This window comes from Zonotrichia albicollis, chromosome 10 (assembly GCF_047830755.1).
Source record: "Zonotrichia albicollis isolate bZonAlb1 chromosome 10, bZonAlb1.hap1, whole genome shotgun sequence".
Classification (NCBI taxonomy): domain Eukaryota; kingdom Metazoa; phylum Chordata; class Aves; order Passeriformes; family Passerellidae; genus Zonotrichia; species Zonotrichia albicollis.
Window position 1 is genome coordinate 24,119,207 of NC_133828.1, and position 17,208 is coordinate 24,136,414.

General features: G+C 42.1%; 1 protein-coding gene across 29 annotated transcripts in view; it reads left to right on the forward strand.

The window, feature by feature from the left end:
* The window catches only part of TTN (titin), a 238,208-nt gene that overhangs the window by 192,423 nt on the left and 28,577 nt on the right, over positions 1 to 17,208 (forward strand). For all 29 annotated transcript variants that reach the window (XM_074548385.1, XM_074548386.1, XM_074548390.1 and 26 more), the window contains one exon: positions 69 to 17,174. In XM_074548385.1, the coding sequence (XP_074404486.1) occupies positions 69 to 17,174 (17,106 nt within the window). The remainder of the gene's footprint in view (positions 1 to 68; positions 17,175 to 17,208) is intronic.

Here is a 17,208-nt window from a genome sequence, read left to right on the forward strand (position 1 = left end):
ACACATTCAGAGAGCATATAAATGACTTCTGCTGTAATGTAATGTTTTATCTTTTATTTGCTTTTCAGACCCACCAGGTCCACCTGCAAATCCAAGAGTGACTGATACCACAAAGACAAGTGCATCTTTAGCCTGGAACAAGCCTCACTATGATGGTGGTCTTGAAATCACTGGCTATATAGTAGAGCATCAAAAAGAAGGAGAAGATGAATGGGTGAAAGACACAATAGGGACTGCTTTAAGAATCACTCAGTTTGTTGTAGCTCCTCTGCAGACCGGGGCCAAGTATAATTTCAGAATCTCTGCGATGAATGCTGCAGGTGTCGGTGAAGCAGCAATAATTCCAAGCGTGGAAATCGTTGACCGAGAAGAGATTCCTGACTTTGAACTGGATGCTGAGCTAAGAAGAACACTTGTTGTTAGAGCTGGATGCACTATTCGGATTTTTGTACCAATTAAAGGACGTCCAACACCAGAAGTTACATGGACAAAAGATGATGTTTCACTCAAAGGACGTGCCAGTATTGAAAATACCGACTCTTTTACACTCTTGATTGTCACAGAGTGCACCAGATATGATGCAGGAAAATATGTAATGACTCTTGAAAATGCTGCTGGTAAGAAGACTGGCTTTGTAAATGTAAAAGTCTTGGATACACCAGGTCCACCAATAAACCTTAAGCCTAGAGAAATAACTAAAGACAGCATCACCCTCCAATGGGATATGCCTCTGGTAGATGGAGGTTCACGTATAACCAACTACATCGTTGAGAAACGCGAATCAACTCGGAAGGCATATTCAACAGTCACAACCAACTGCCAGAAGTGTTCCTTCAGGGTTCCTAATTTGGCTGAGGGGTGTGAATACTATTTCAGAGTACTAGCTGAAAATGAGTATGGTATTGGTGAGCCAGCTGAAACTACAGAACCAGTAAAAGCTTCTGAGGCCCCATCCCCACCTGAGAGCCTTAATATTATGGATGTAACACGGAATTCAGTTAGCCTAGCTTGGCCAAAACCAGAACATGATGGTGGCAGCAAGATCACTGGGTATGTAATTGAAGCACAGAGAAAAGGAACCAACCAGTGGGCACACATCACCACTGTAAAAACGCTGGATTGTGTAGTAAAGAATCTAACTGAAAATGAAGAGTATACTTTCCAGGTTATGGCAGTTAACAGTGCTGGAAGAAGTGCCCCAAGGGAAAGCAGACCAGTTATTATCAAGGAGCAAACAATGCTACCAGAGTTTGACCTCCGTGCTCTTTACCAGAAAACAGTCATTGCCAAAGCTGGGGACAATATCAAGATTGAAATCCCTGTACTTGGTCGTCCAAGGCCTACTGTGACTTGGAAGAAAGAAGACCAAATACTTAAGCAAACACAAAGGGTAAATTATGAAAATACAGCAACTGCAACCATACTGACCATCAATGAATGTATTCGAAGTGATAGTGGTCAATATCCACTGTCAGCTAAAAATATTGTTGGAGAAGTTAGTGAAGTAATCACAGTTCAGGTTCATGACATACCTGGACCACCTACTGGACCAATCAAATTTGAAGAAATTTCATGTGATTTCCTAACATTCTCATGGGAGCCTCCTTTGAATGATGGTGGTGTACCAATAAGTAACTACGTTGTAGAAATGCGTCAGACCGACAGTACCACATGGACTGAATTGGCAACTACAGTGATACGCACTACATTTAAAGCCATTCGTCTCACTACCGGAGTTGAGTATCAGTTCCGCGTTAAAGCTCAAAACAGATATGGAGTTGGTCCAGCCATTACTTCAGAGTCTGTAGTTGCCAACTACCCATTTAAGGTACCTGGGCCTCCTGGCACTCCTCAGGTGATTGCAGTCACCAAAGAAACCATGACCATTAGCTGGAATGAGCCAGTCAGTGATGGTGGAAGCCCAATACTGGGATATCACATTGAAAGAAAAGAGCGAAACAGCATTGTTTGGCAGACTGTAAGTAAAATGTTGGTGCCAGGAAATATCTTCAAATCATCTGGACTTACCGATGGCATTGCATATGAATTCCGTGTTATAGCAGTAAACCTGGCTGGGAAGAGTAAGCCAAGCAAGCCATCTGAGCCTGTGTTTGCCCTGGACCCAATAGATCCACCTGGTAAGCCGATACCTCTGAACATTACAAGACATGCAGTTACACTGAAGTGGACTAAACCAGAATATAATGGAGGTTTTAAGATAACTGGCTACACTGTTGAAAAAAGAGACCTTCCTAATGGCCGTTGGCTGAAGGCTAATTTCAGCAATATACTGGAGACTGAATTCACTGTAAGTGGTTTAACAGAAGATGCTGCCTATGAATTCCGTGTCATTGCTAGGAATGCTGGTGGAGCTGTTAGTCAGCCCTCAGAGCCATCAGATGCAATCACTTGTAGAGATGACATTGAAGCACCAAGGATAAAGGTGGATGCTAAATACAAGGACACCATAGTGCTGAAAGCAGGTGAAGTTTTTAGACTTGAGGCTGATGTTTCAGGTCGCCCTCCACCAACTATGACATGGACAAAGGGAGAAAAAGAACTTGAGGACACAGCAAAATTAGAAATAAAAATAGCAGATTTCTCTACCACTCTCACCAACAAAGATTCCTCAAGAAGAGATGGTGGTGCTTACACTCTTACTGCAACAAACCCTGGTGGCTTTGCCAAGCATATCTTCAATGTTAAAGTTCTTGATAGACCTGGTCCCCCAGAAGGGCCTTTGACTGTGTCTGAAGTCACTGCAGAAAAATGTGTGCTGTCGTGGCTACCCCCGCTGGATGATGGAGGAGCAAAGATTGACCATTATGTGGTTGAAAAACGTGAAACAAGTAGATTGGCGTGGACATCTGTAGGCGCAGAAGTTCCAGTGACTAAACTGAAGGTTACTAAACTGTTGAAGGGCAATGAGTACGTGTTCCGAGTTATGGCTGTTAACAAATACGGAGTTGGTGAGCCTCTGGAATCAGAGCCCATTCTTGCAGTAAATCCATACGTTCCACCTGATCCACCTAAAACACCTGAAGTTACAGCAATTACAAAGGATTCTATGGTTGTCTGTTGGGGCCATCCTGATTCTGATGGTGGGAGCCCAATAACTAACTATATTGTGGAACGTCGAGACAAGACTGGTCTACGGTGGGTGAAATGTAACAAAAGGGTTGTTACTGACTTACGTTTTAAAGTGTCTGGACTGACAGAAGGCCATGAATATGAATACAGAGTCATGGCAGAAAACGCTGCTGGTGTCAGTGAGCCAAGCCCAACCAGTCCATTCTATAAAGCCTGTGATACTGTGTTTAAGCCTGGTCCCCCAGGTAATCCTCGTGTTTTGGATAGCAGCAAGTCTTCTATTACAATAGCATGGAACAAACCAATATATGATGGTGGTTCGGAGATCACAGGTTACATGGTTGAGATTGCTCTACCTGAAGAAGATGAGTGGAAGATTGTAACTCCACCAGTGGGTCTAAAGGCCACTTCTTTTACCATCACTGACTTGAAAGAAAACCAAGAGTATAAAATACGGATATATGCTATGAACTCTGAGGGTCTTGGGGAACCTGCTCTTGTTCCTGGCACTCCAAAAGCTGAAGAAAGAATGCTACCTCCAGAGATTGAACTTGACGCAGAGCTACGTAAAGTTGTAACTATTAGAGCTTGCTGTACTCTGAGACTCTTTGTCCCAATTAAAGGAAGACCAGCACCTGAAGTTAAATGGACAAGAGAACATGGGGAATCTTTGGATAGGGCAAGCATTGAATCAACAAGCTCCTATACTTTACTTATTGTTGAAAATGTAAATAGATTTGATAGTGGAAAATACATACTGACAATTGAAAACAGCTCAGGTAGTAAAACAGCTTTTGTGAATGTCAGAGTTCTTGATACTCCAGGGGCACCTCAAGATTTGAAAATAAAGGAAGTTACAAAATCTTCAGTTACACTCACATGGGAGCCTCCTCTCATAGATGGTGGCTCTAAAATAAAAAATTATATCGTTGAAAAGCGTGAATCAACAAGAAAAGCTTATTCAACTGTTAATGCCAATTGCCACAAGACCAGCTGGAAAGTTGATTCACTGCAAGAAGGCTGCAACTACTACTTCAGAGTCCTTGCTGAAAATGAGTATGGAATAGGCCTTCCAGTTGAAACTTCAGAATCCATAAAAGTGTCAGAAAGACCACTTCCACCAGGGAAAATAACTTTGTTGGATGTGACAAGAAATAGTGTAACCTTATCTTGGGAAAAACCCGAACATGATGGTGGTAGCAGAATTCTGGGCTATATTGTAGAAATGCAAAGCAAAGGCAGTGAAAAGTGGTCAACCTGTGCTACCGTAAAAGTTACTGAAGCAACCATCACAGGACTGATCCAAGGTGAAGAATACACCTTCCGTGTTTCAGCTCAGAATGAGAAAGGTATCAGTGATCCTCGCCAGCTGGGTATACCAGTGGTTGCAAAAGATCTTGTGATCCCCCCAGCTTTCAAACTGCTGTTTACCACTTTCAGTGTTCTAGCAGGAGAGGACTTAAAGGTTGATGTTCCTTTTGTTGGTCGACCCAAACCGGCAGTGTCTTGGCATAAAGACAATGTGGCACTGAAGCAGACTACAAGAGTAAATGCAGAAAGCTCAGAAAACAACACAGTGTTAACAATAAAAGAAGCATGCAGAGAAGATGTGGGATCATATTTAGTTAAACTTACAAACTCTGCTGGTGAAGCAACTGAGACACTCAATATTGTTGTCCTTGACAAACCAGGACCTCCAACTGGACCAGTAAAAGTAGATGAAGTCACAGCAGATAGTATTACCATTTCCTGGGAACCACCCAAGTATGATGGTGGTAGCTCTATCAATAATTACATTGTAGAAAGAAGAGACACTTCCACCACGACTTGGCATATTGTGTCAGCTACTGTTGCTAGAACAACTATAAAAGCATGTCGTTTAAAGACTGGCTGTGAATATCAGTTCAGAATTGCAGCTGAGAACAGATATGGGAAGAGTACATATCTCACCTCAGAGTCAATAGTAGCCCAATACCCATTTAAAGTTCCCGGTCCACCTGGAACTCCTTTTGTAACAAATACCACAAAAGACAGCATGGTGGTACAATGGCACGAACCAGTCAACGATGGCGGTAGCAGGATCATTGGTTATCACTTGGAGCGCAAAGAAAGAAACAGCATTCTGTGGGCTAAACTGAACAAAACACCTCTTCCAGATACCAAATTTAAGACAACTGGCCTTGAGGAAGGTCTTGAATATGAATTCAGAGTCTCTGCAGAAAACATAGTGGGAATTGGAAAGGCAAGTAGAGCATCTGAATGCTATACTGCACGTGACCCATGTGACCCTCCAGGTCGTCCAGAACCTGTAATTGTCACAAGAAGCTCAGTAACACTCCAGTGGAAGAAACCTATATATGATGGTGGAAGTAAAATCACAGGTTATGTTGTTGAGAAGAAGGAATTACCTGATGGCCGTTGGATGAAAGCAAGCTTTACAAATGTCATTGATACTCAGTTTGAGGTAACTGGTCTAGTCGAAAACCAGAGATACGAGTTTCGTGTTATAGCACGAAATGCTGCAGGTGTTTTCAGTGAACCATCTGAGAGCTCAGGGGCAATTACAGCAAGAGATGAGGTAGAACCACCTCAGATAAGTATGGATCCAAAATTCAGAGACACTATTGTAGTGCATGCTGGTGAGTCATTCAAGCTTGATGCTGATGTTCATGGCAAACCAATACCTTCCATTCAGTGGTTAAAAGGTGATCGTGAGCTGACAAGCACTGCTCATATGGAAATAAAAACTACTGATTTTGCAACAAGCCTCAGTGTGAAGGAAGCCACGAGAGTTGACAGTGGGCAGTATGTACTACTGGCAAAGAATGTTGCAGGTGAAAAGAAGGTTCCTGTTAATGTCAAAGTTCTTGATAGACCTGGACCTCCAGAAGGACCTGTTGAGTTTACAGGTGTTACAGCTGAAAAATGCACACTGTCATGGAAACCTCCACTACAAGATGGTGGTAGTGATATTTCACACTACGTTGTAGAAAAAAGAGAAACCAGTCGCTTGGTGTGGACTATTGTTGACTCAAATGTGCAAACCCTGAACTGCAAAGTTACAAAACTTCTAGAAGGAAATGAGTATGTTTTCCGCATCATGGCAGTAAATAAATATGGTGTTGGTGAACCTCTTGAGTCTGACCCAATAGTCGCAAAGAACCCATTTGTTGTGCCACTTCCTCCAAAGGCTCCAGAAGTCACAGCAGTTACCAAGGATTCTATGATAGTTGTATGGGAAAGACCAGCCTCAGATGGTGGCAGTGAAATCCTTGGCTACGTCCTTGAAAAACGAGATAAGGAAGGCATTCGCTGGACAAGATGTAACAAACGCCTGATAAGTGAACTGCGATACAGAGTGACTGGTCTTATTGAAAATCATGATTATGAGTACAGAGTTTCAGCTGAAAATGCTGCTGGTCTAAGTGAACCAAGTCCACCTTCTACTTACTACAAAGCATGTGATCCTATCTACAAGCCAGGTCCACCCAATAATCCTAAAGTTACGGATGTCACAAGATCTTCAGTTTTTCTTTCATGGGGTAAACCTATATATGATGGTGGCTCTGAAATTCAGGGATACATTGTGGAAAAATGTGATGTAAGTGATGGTGAATGGTCAATTTGTACCCCTCCAACTGGAATTAAGAATACTCACATGGAAGTAGAAAAATTAGTGGAAAAACATGAATACAAATTCCGCATATGTGCAGTTAATAAAGCAGGAGTTGGAGAGCATGCAGATGTTCCTGGTTCTGTTATTGTAGAAGAGAAGATGGAGGCACCAGACCTTGACCTTGACATGGAATTAAGGAAGATTGTAAATGTGAGAGCAGGAGGTTCCTTAAGACTGTTTGTTCCCATCAGAGGTCGTCCAACACCTGAAGTAAAATGGGGTAAAGTGGAAGGTGATATCAGAGAAGCAGCGATTATTGATACCACTAGTAGCTTTACTTCCCTTGTCCTAGATAATGTTAACAGATTTGATAGCGGAAAATATACTCTGACCTTGGAAAACAGCAGTGGAACAAAGTCTGCATTTGTCAGTGTAAGAGTACTGGATACCCCAAGTGCACCTGTTAATTTAAAAATCAGAGAGATCACTAAAGACTCTGTTTCACTTTCATGGGAGCCTCCTCTCTTGGATGGTGGAGCAAAAATAAAGAATTTCATTATTGAAAAGCGTGAAGCAACAAGAAAGGCATATGCAGCTGTTGTAACAAACTGCCACAAGACTTCGTGGAAAGTAGATCAACTTCAGGAGGGCTGCTATTACTTCTTCAGAATCTCTGCTGAGAATGAATATGGAATTGGCCTCCCTGCAGAAACCAGTGACCCAATTAAAGTTGCTGAAGTTCCACAGCCTCCTGGGAAAATAACAGTGGAGGATGTCACAAGAAACAGTGTCTCACTAAGCTGGGCAAAACCTGAACATGATGGTGGTAGCAAAATCATACAATATATTGTTGAAATGCAAGCAAAGGGTAGTGAGAAGTGGTCAGAGTGTGCTCGTGTTAAAACACTTGAAGCAGTTGTTACTAATCTAACTCAAGGGGAAGAATATCTTTTCAGAGTAATGGCTGTAAATGAAAAGGGTAAGAGTGATCCTCGAGCACTTGCAGTTCCAATAGTTGCCAAAGACCTGGTGATTGAACCTGATGTAAGACCTGCTTTCCACAGTTACAGTGTTCAGGTGGGACAGGACCTAAAAGTAGAAATACCAATTGCAGGTCGACCTAAGCCAACTGTTACCTGGGTTAAAGATGGCCAGCCATTGAAGCAGACAACAAGAGTCAATGTTAGTGATTCAACTGACCTCACTGTATTGACCCTTAAAGAAACTAGCAAAGAAGACAGTGGCACTTATGAAATCACTGTGGCTAATGTTGTTGGGCAAAAGTCTGCCTCTGTTCAAATTATTACTCTAGACAAACCTGACCCTCCAGTTGGACCTGTGAAGTTTGATGAAATAAGTGCAGAAAGTATTACCCTGTCATGGAATCCCCCAGTGTACACAGGCGGCTGCCAAATCACCAACTATATTGTGCACAAGAGAGATACAACGACCACTGTATGGGACACAGTTTCAGCTACTGTTGCAAGAACTACACTGAAGGTGACTAAACTGAAAACTGGTTCAGAATACCAGTTCAGAATATTTGCTGAGAACAGGTATGGGCAGAGTTTTGCATTGGAATCTGCACCGGTCGTAGCACAGTATCCCTACAAGGAACCAGGACCTCCTGGGACACCATTTGTGACAACAGTTACAAAAGACTCCATGGTTGTACAATGGCACGAACCAGTAAATGATGGTGGCAGTAAAGTGTTGGGTTACCATCTTGAGAGAAAGGAGAAAAACAGCATCCTATGGACTAAAGTAAACAAGACTATCATTCAGGACACAAGTTTTAAGACAAATAACCTTGAAGAAGGAATTGAGTATGAGTTTCGAGTTTCTGCAGAAAACATCGTTGGTGTAGGCAGAACAAGTAAAGTTTCTGAGTGCTATGTAGCTCGAGATCCATGCGATCCTCCAGGTCGCCCAGAAGCTATAATAATAAAAAGAAGCTCTATTACTCTACAGTGGACCAAACCAGAATATGATGGTGGAAGCAAGGTTACTGGTTATATTGTAGAGAAACGTGACTTACCAGATGGTCGCTGGATGAAAGCGAGCTTCACAAATATCATTGAAACTCAGTTCACTGTTACAGGACTTACTGAAGACCAAAGATATGAATTTAGAGTAATTGCAAAGAATGCTGCAGGTGCAATAAGCAAGCCTTCTGACAGTACAGGACCAATAACAGCAAGGGATGAAGTTGAACTTCCACGAATTTCAATGGATCCGAAGTACAAAGAAACTATTGTTGTAAATGCTGGTGAGACATTCAGACTTGAGGCTGATGTTCATGGAAAGCCACTACCAACCATTAAGTGGTACAAAGGCGATAAAGAGCTTGAGGACACTGCTAGATATGAAATAAAGAACACCGATTTCAGCGCATTAATAATTGTAAAAGATGCTATTAGAGTTGATGGTGGACAGTACATTCTAGAAGCCTCTAATGTTGCAGGAACAAAGACAGTAACAGTAAACGTAAAAGTTTTGGACAGGCCAGGACCTCCAGAGGGCCCAGTCCAAGTGACAGGAGTTACAGCTGAAAAATGTGCACTGGCATGGGGTCCTCCTCTTCATGATGGTGGCAGTGATATTTCTCATTACATTGTAGAGAAGAGAGAAACTAGTCGCCTGGCATGGACTGTGGTTGCTTCAGAAGTTTTACCTACAATGCTGAAAGTAACAAAACTCTTGGAAGGAAATGAATATGTCTTCCGTATCATGGCAGTTAACAAATATGGGGTTGGTGAGCCATTAGAATCTGTGCCAGTAATGATGAAAAATCCATTTGTGGTTCCTGGACCACCAAAGGCCTTGGAAATTACCAACATCACAAAGGATTCTATGACTGTGTGCTGGACCCGGCCAGATAGTGATGGAGGTAGTGAAATCGTAGGTTACATTGTAGAAAAGCGAGACCGAGCAGGCATCAGATGGATAAAATGCAATAAACGCCGCATTACAGATTTGCGATTAAGAGTTACGGGTTTAACAGAGGATCATGAATATGAATTCAGAGTTTCTGCTGAAAATGCTGCTGGAGTTGGTGAGCCAAGCCAAGTTTCTCCCTACTTCAAAGCTTGTGACCCAATGTTCAAGCCTGGCCCACCTACAAACGCCCATGTTGTGGATACCACCAAAAGTTCAGTTACACTCGGTTGGAGTAAACCTATTTATGATGGTGGTTGTGAAATCCAGGGATACCTTGTAGAAATCTGTAAAGCAGATGAAGATGAATGGTCACTTGTTACTCCACAGATGGGCATACGTGCCACTCGATTTGAGATCAAAAAGCTTACTGAACATCAAGAATACAAACTACGAGTGTGTGCTCTCAACAAAATCGGTGTGGGAGAGCCTGCATCAGTTCCTGGTACTATTAAACCAGAAGACAAACTTGAAGCTCCAGAGCTTGATATTGATTCAGAGCTAAGGAAAGGGATAGTGGTTAGAGCTGGTGGGTCTGCTAGGATTCACATACCATTCAGGGGACGACCAACACCTGATATCACATGGTCCCGAGAAGAAGGTGAATTCTCAGAAAAAGTTCAGATTGATAAAGGCATAAACTACACACAACTTTCAATTGACAACTGTGATAGAAATGATGCTGGAAAGTATATTCTCAAGCTGGAGAACAGCAGTGGTTCTAAATCTGCATTTGTTACAGTGAAAGTCTTGGACACGCCGGGACCCCCACAAAATTTAGTGGTAAAGGATATAAAGAAGGATTCTGCTGTATTATCTTGGGAGCCACCGATTATTGATGGTGGTGCAAAGGTAAAGAACTATGTAATAGACAAGCGTGAGTCAACCAGGAAGGCATTTGCAAATGTAAGTGCTAAGTGTGCCAAGACAAGTTTTAAAGTTGAAAATCTTACAGAAGGAGCAATTTATTACTTCAGAGTTATGGCTGAAAATGAATATGGAATTGGTGTTCCAGTTGAAACCAGGGATGCTATCAAAGCCTCAGAGCCACCTCTGCCTCCTGGGAAAGTAACACTCACTGATGTCACTCAGAGAAGTGCATCACTTACGTGGGAAAAACCTGAACATGATGGAGGTAGCAGAATTTTGGGATATCTTGTTGAAATGTTGCCTAAAGGAACAGAAAAATGGAGTGTTGTGAGTGAGACCAAAACATGTAATGTAGAGGTGTCTGGTTTGAGTCCAGGACAGGAATATCAATTCCGTGTGATTGCCTACAATGAAAAAGGCAAAAGTGATCCCAGAGCACTTGGAATTCCTGTGATAGCTAAAGACCTGACTATTGAGCCAAGTTTCAAACTGATGTTTAATACATACAGTGTACAAGCTGGAGAAGATCTGAAGGTAGAAGTACCATTTATAGGTAGACCCAAACCTACTATTACTTGGACAAAAGATGAGCAGCCACTGAAACAGACAACCAGATTAAATATTGAGAATACGACGACATCAACTATTTTACATATTAAAGAAAGCAACAGGGAAGACTTTGGTAAATATACAGTAACAGCAACAAATGCAGCAGGTACAGCAACAGAGCACCTGAGCATAATTGTACTAGAAAAGCCTGGCCCACCACGAGGACCTGTCCGCTTTGATGAAATTAGTGCAGACTTTGTTGTTTTATCATGGGAACCACCTGATTATACTGGTGGCTGCCAGATAAGCAACTATATAGTAGAAAAGCGTGACACAAGCACTACCACATGGAACATTGTGTCAGCAACTGTTGCAAGAACAACCATCAAAGCAACAAAGCTTAAAACAGGTACTGAATACCAGTTCAGGATTTCTGCTGAAAATAGATATGGGAAGAGCTCTCCTTTGGCTTCTAAATCAGTTGTTGTGCAATACCCCTACAAGGTGCCTGGACCACCTGGAACCCCATTTGTTACAGCATCCTCCAAGGACCACATGATTGTACAATGGCATGAACCAGTCAATGACGGAGGAAGCAAAATTCTTGGCTACCATCTTGAACGTAAAGATAAGAACAGCATTCTTTGGACAAAGCAGAACAAGTCACTTATTGTGGACACCAAATATAAAACAGACGGCCTTGAAGAAGGTCTTGAATATGAGTTCAGAGTTTCTGCTGAAAACATTGTTGGCATTGGCAAAGTCAGCAAAGTATCAGAACTGTATGTTGCCCGAGATCCTTGTGACCCACCTGGCCGCCCAGAGGCCATTGTTGTTACGAGAAGTAATATCACACTGAAGTGGAAAAAGCCAGAATATGATGGTGGCAGCAAAATAACTGGTTATATTGTAGAAAAGAAAGAACTACCAGACGGTCGCTGGATGAAAGCCAGCTTTACAAATGTATTGGAAACAGAATTTACAGTAAGTGGTCTTGTCGAAAACCAACGATATGAATTCCGAGTAATTGCAAGAAATGCAGCAGGTTGCCTGAGTGAACCATCTGAAAGTACAGGGCCTATTACTGCCAGAGATGAAATTGAAGCACCAGGAGCTTCATTGGATCCTAAATACAGAGATGTCATTGTTGTTCATGCTGGAGAAACCTTTGTTCTTGAAGCTGATATCCATGGCAAACCTATTCCTGATATTACATGGTCAAAAGATGGTAAAGACCTTGAAGAAACAACTGCAAGAATGGAAATTAAATCTACCATTGAGAAAACAAGTCTCACTGTCAAAGACTGTATAAGAGTAGATGGAGGTCACTATACTCTTAACCTCAAAAATGTTGGTGGCACCAAATCTATACCAATCACTGTGAAAGTGCTTGACAGACCAGGACCTCCAGAAGGACCTTTGAACGTTACAGGTGTCACTGCAGAAAAATGCTACTTGTCATGGTCTCCACCTTCACATGACGGTGGTTCTAGTATCTCACATTATATCATTGAGAAGAGAGAGACAAGTAGGCTTTCATGGACACAAGTAGCAACAGATGTGCAGGCTCTAAATCACAAAGTAACCAAACTCCTTCCTGGCAATGAATACATTTTCCGTGTAATGGCAGTGAATAAATATGGAGTTGGAGAGCCCTTGGAATCTGAACCAGTTGTGGCTCGTAATCCATACAAGCCCCCTGGTCCTCCTTCAACACCTGAAGTTTCAGCAATCACAAAAGATTCTATGGTGGTAACATGGGGTCGCCCAGAAGACAATGGAGGAGCTGAAATTGAAGGTTACATACTTGAAAAACGAGACAAGGATGGTATCCGGTGGACCAAATGCAATAAGAAAAGGCTGACAGACTTGCGATTCAGAGTAACAGGTTTAACTGATGGGCATTTCTATGAGTTTAGAGTGTCTGCTGAAAATGCTGCAGGGGTAGGGGAACCCAGTGAGCCATCCATTTTCTATCGTGCTTGTGATGTATTATATCCACCAGGTCCACCTACCAATCCAAAGGTTACAGATACTTCCAGGTCATCAGTTTCCCTGGCCTGGAGTAAGCCCATTTATGATGGTGGCGCTCCTGTTAAAGGATATGTAGTGGAAGTAAAAGAAGCTGCTGCTGATGAATGGACTACCTGCACCCCACCAACAGGCCTACAAGCAAAACAGTTCACCGTGACCAAACTGAAGGAGAACCAGGAGTATAACTTCCGCATCTGTGCCATCAACTCAGAAGGAGTTGGAGAACCTGCGACTATACCTGGTGCAGTCTTAGCAGAGGACAAGACTGAACCTCCTGAAATTGAACTTGATGCGGATCTCAGAAAAGTAGTCACTGTGCGTGCTAGTGGTACTTTACGCCTGTTTGTCACCATCAAAGGAAGACCAGAACCTGAAGTTAAATGGGAGAAAGCAGAAGGAACAATTAGTGAGCGAGCTCAGATTGAAGTCACCAGTTCCTACACAATGCTGGTCATTGACAATGTCAATAGATTTGATAGTGGTAGATATAATCTTACATTAGAGAACAACAGTGGCAAAAAATCTGCTTTTGTTAATGTCAGAGTGCTTGATACACCTAGTGCACCTCTAAACCTGACAATCAGAGAAGTGAAAAAAGATTTTGTAACTTTAGCCTGGGAAGCACCACTTATTGACGGTGGAGCTAAAATTACCAACTACGTAGTTGAAAAGCGAGAATCTACAAGGAAGGCATATGCCACAGTTACAAGCAACTGTACTAAGAATTCCTTCAAGATTACTCAGCTACAAGAAGGATGTAGTTATTATTTCCGTGTTCTGGCTGTAAATGAATATGGGGCTGGTTTACCAGCAGAAATTGCTGATCCAGTTAAGGTGTCTGAACCACCTTCTCCACCTTCAAAGGTCGTTCTTGTTGACGTGACTCGCAATTCTGCATCAATTAAATGGGAAAAGCCAGAGAGTGATGGTGGTAGCAAAATTACTGGTTATATAGTAGAAATGCAGACTAAAGGAAGTGTAAAATGGAGTGCATGTACCCAGGTGAAAACACTGGAAGCAACAGTAACAGGCTTAAGTATGGGAGAAGAGTACAGCTTCAGGGTGATTGCTGTTAATGAAAAAGGAAAAAGTGATCCAAGAGAACTTGGTGTCCCAGTCATTGCAAAAGATATTGAAATCCAGCCATCTGTTGAGCTTCTTTTTAACACATTCACGGTAAAAGCTGGAGATGATCTTAAGATTGACATTCCATTCAGAGGGCGACCTCTTCCCACTGTTAGCTGGAAGAAAGATGGGAATCCCTTAAAACAGACAACCAGGGTAAATGTTCAAACATCAAAGTCTTTAACTTCACTGTCCATCAAGGAAGCTACAAATGAAGATCTGGGACAGTATGAATTACATCTTTCAAATACTGCTGGAGCAACAACAGTTTCTCTAACTGTAGTTGTTCTTGACAGACCAGGGCCACCAACTGACGTTAAAATTGATGAAGTTAGTGCTGATAGTGTAACTCTGTCTTGGAAACCTCCAGCATATGATGGCGGATGTCACATTAGCAATTACATTGTGGAGAAGAGAGATACTACCACAACAACATGGGAGGTCGTATCTGCAGCAGTTGCAAGAACATCAATTAAAGTATCTCGGCTTGTCACTGGATCTGAATATCAGTTCCGTGTTTGTGCAGAAAACCGCTATGGGAAGAGCACTTATACCAATTCTCCTTCTGTTGTGGCAGAGTATCCATTTAAGCCTCCAGGTCCTCCAGGAACGCCTCGTGTGGCACATGCAACCAAATCTTTCATGATTGTAACTTGGCAGGTACCAGTTAATGATGGAGGCAGCGTAGTACTAGGATACCATTTGGAGCATAAAGAAAGAAGCAGCATTCTTTGGACAAAAGTCAACAAGAGCCTCATAACTGATACACAAATGAAAGTTACAGGTCTTGATGAAGGACTCATGTATGAGTATCGTGTGTATGCAGAAAATATTGCTGGAATAGGCAAATGCAGCAAAGCATGTGAACCAGTTGCTGCAAGAGATCCATGTGATCCTCCTGGTCAACCAGAAGTTACTAATATTACAAGAACATCTGTCTCATTGAAGTGGACTAAACCAGAATACGATGGTGGAGCTAAAGTAACAGGATATATTATTGAACGCCGAGAACTACCAGATGGTCGTTGGCTAAAATGTAATTTTACTAATGTGCAAGAAACATACTTTGATGTAGGTGGACTTACAGAAGACCAGCGTTACGAATTCCATGTGATTGCAAAGAATGCTGCTGGACTCTTCAGTCAGCCATCTGAATCAACTGGACCTGTGACCGTAAAAGATGATGTAGAGGCTCCAAGAATTATGATGGATGCCAAATTCAGAGATGTTGTAGTTGTGAAAGCTGGAGAAGTGTTTAAAGTCAATGCTGATGTTGCAGGACGGCCAATACCAGTGATTTCATGGACAAAAGATGGCAAGGAGCTCGAAGGGAAAGCTAGAGTTGAAATAGTGTCAACAGATTTCACTACTGCAATAACCATTAAGGACTGTATCCGAGGGGATTCAGGACAGTATGTACTAACATTACAGAATGTTGCAGGAACAAAATCTTTGGCAATTAATTGCAAAGTACTTGATAGACCTGGCCCACCTGCAGGTCCATTAGAAATAAATGGCCTTACTGCTGAAAAGTGCCATTTGTCATGGGGACCCCCTCAAGAAAATGGTGGTGCAGATATTGATCATTATATTGTGGAAAAACGTGAGACCAGCAGAATTGCATGGACACTTTGTGAAGGAGAGCTTAAAACAACATCTTGTAAAGTGACAAAATTACTGAAAGGTAATGAATATATTTTCAGAGTCATGGGAGTTAACAAGTATGGCGTTGGTGAGCCTCTAGAAAGTGTTGCTGTCAAAGCCCTAGACCCATTTACAGTTCCAAGCCCACCTACATCTTTAGAGATCACCAGTGTGAGCAAAGATTCAATAACTCTGTGCTGGGCAAGACCCGAGTCTGATGGAGGCAGTGAGATCTCAGGCTATGTAATTGAAAGGCGTGAGAAAACCAGCCTAAGATGGATTCGTGTAAACAAAAAGCCAGTTTATGATTTAAGAGTGAAATCATCGGGTCTCCGTGAGGGATGTGAATATGAATTCCGGGTTTATGCAGAAAATGCTGCTGGCCTCAGTCTCCCAAGTGAAACCACACCATTGATTAAGGCAGAAGATCCAATCTTCTTGCCATCGCCCCCATCTAAACCTAAGATTATGGATTCTACAAGGTCAAATATCACAATTGGTTGGACAAAGCCACTGTTTGATGGAGGTGCTCCAGTAACAGGATACACTGTTGAATACAAGAAAACTGATGAAACTGACTGGACAACAGCTATTCAGAATTTAAGAGGCACAGAATATACCATAACTGGATTAACGTCAGGCTCTGAGTATGTTTTTAGAGTGAAATCCATTAACAAAATGGGTGTCAGTGAACCAAGTGATGTCTCAGAACCTCAGGTGGCTAAAGAAAGAGAGGAAGAACCTGCCTTTGAAATTGACAGTGAAATGCGGAAGACTTTAATTGTAAAGGCTGGTGGATCGTTCACAATGACTGTTCCTTTCAGAGGCAAACCAGTCCCAAATGTAACATGGAACAAACCAGACACTAATCTCCGTACACGTGCAAGCATTGACACTTCAAGTAATTGTACATCTCTTACTATTGAAAAAGCAACAAGAAATGATTCTGGAAAATATACATTAACGTTGCAAAACATCCTGAACACTACCGCCTTGACTTTAATGGTCAAAGTTCTTGATACACCTGGCCCACCATCTAATATTGCAACAAAAGACATAACTAAAGAATCTGCTGTGTTATCTTGGGATGTTCCTGAAAATGATGGTGGAGCACCTGTAAAGAACTATGTAATTGAAAAACGAGAAGCTAGCAAAAAGGCGTGGGTCACCGTGACAAACAACTGTCATCGCCTGTCCTACAAAGTGACTGGTTTGCAAGAAGGTGGCATTTACTACTTCCGTGTCTCCGGAGAAAATGAATATGGTGTTGGAGTGCCTTCTGAGACCAAAGAGGGAACAAAAATAACAGGTATGGTTTACTATGAAAAAATTTGTTAATACTT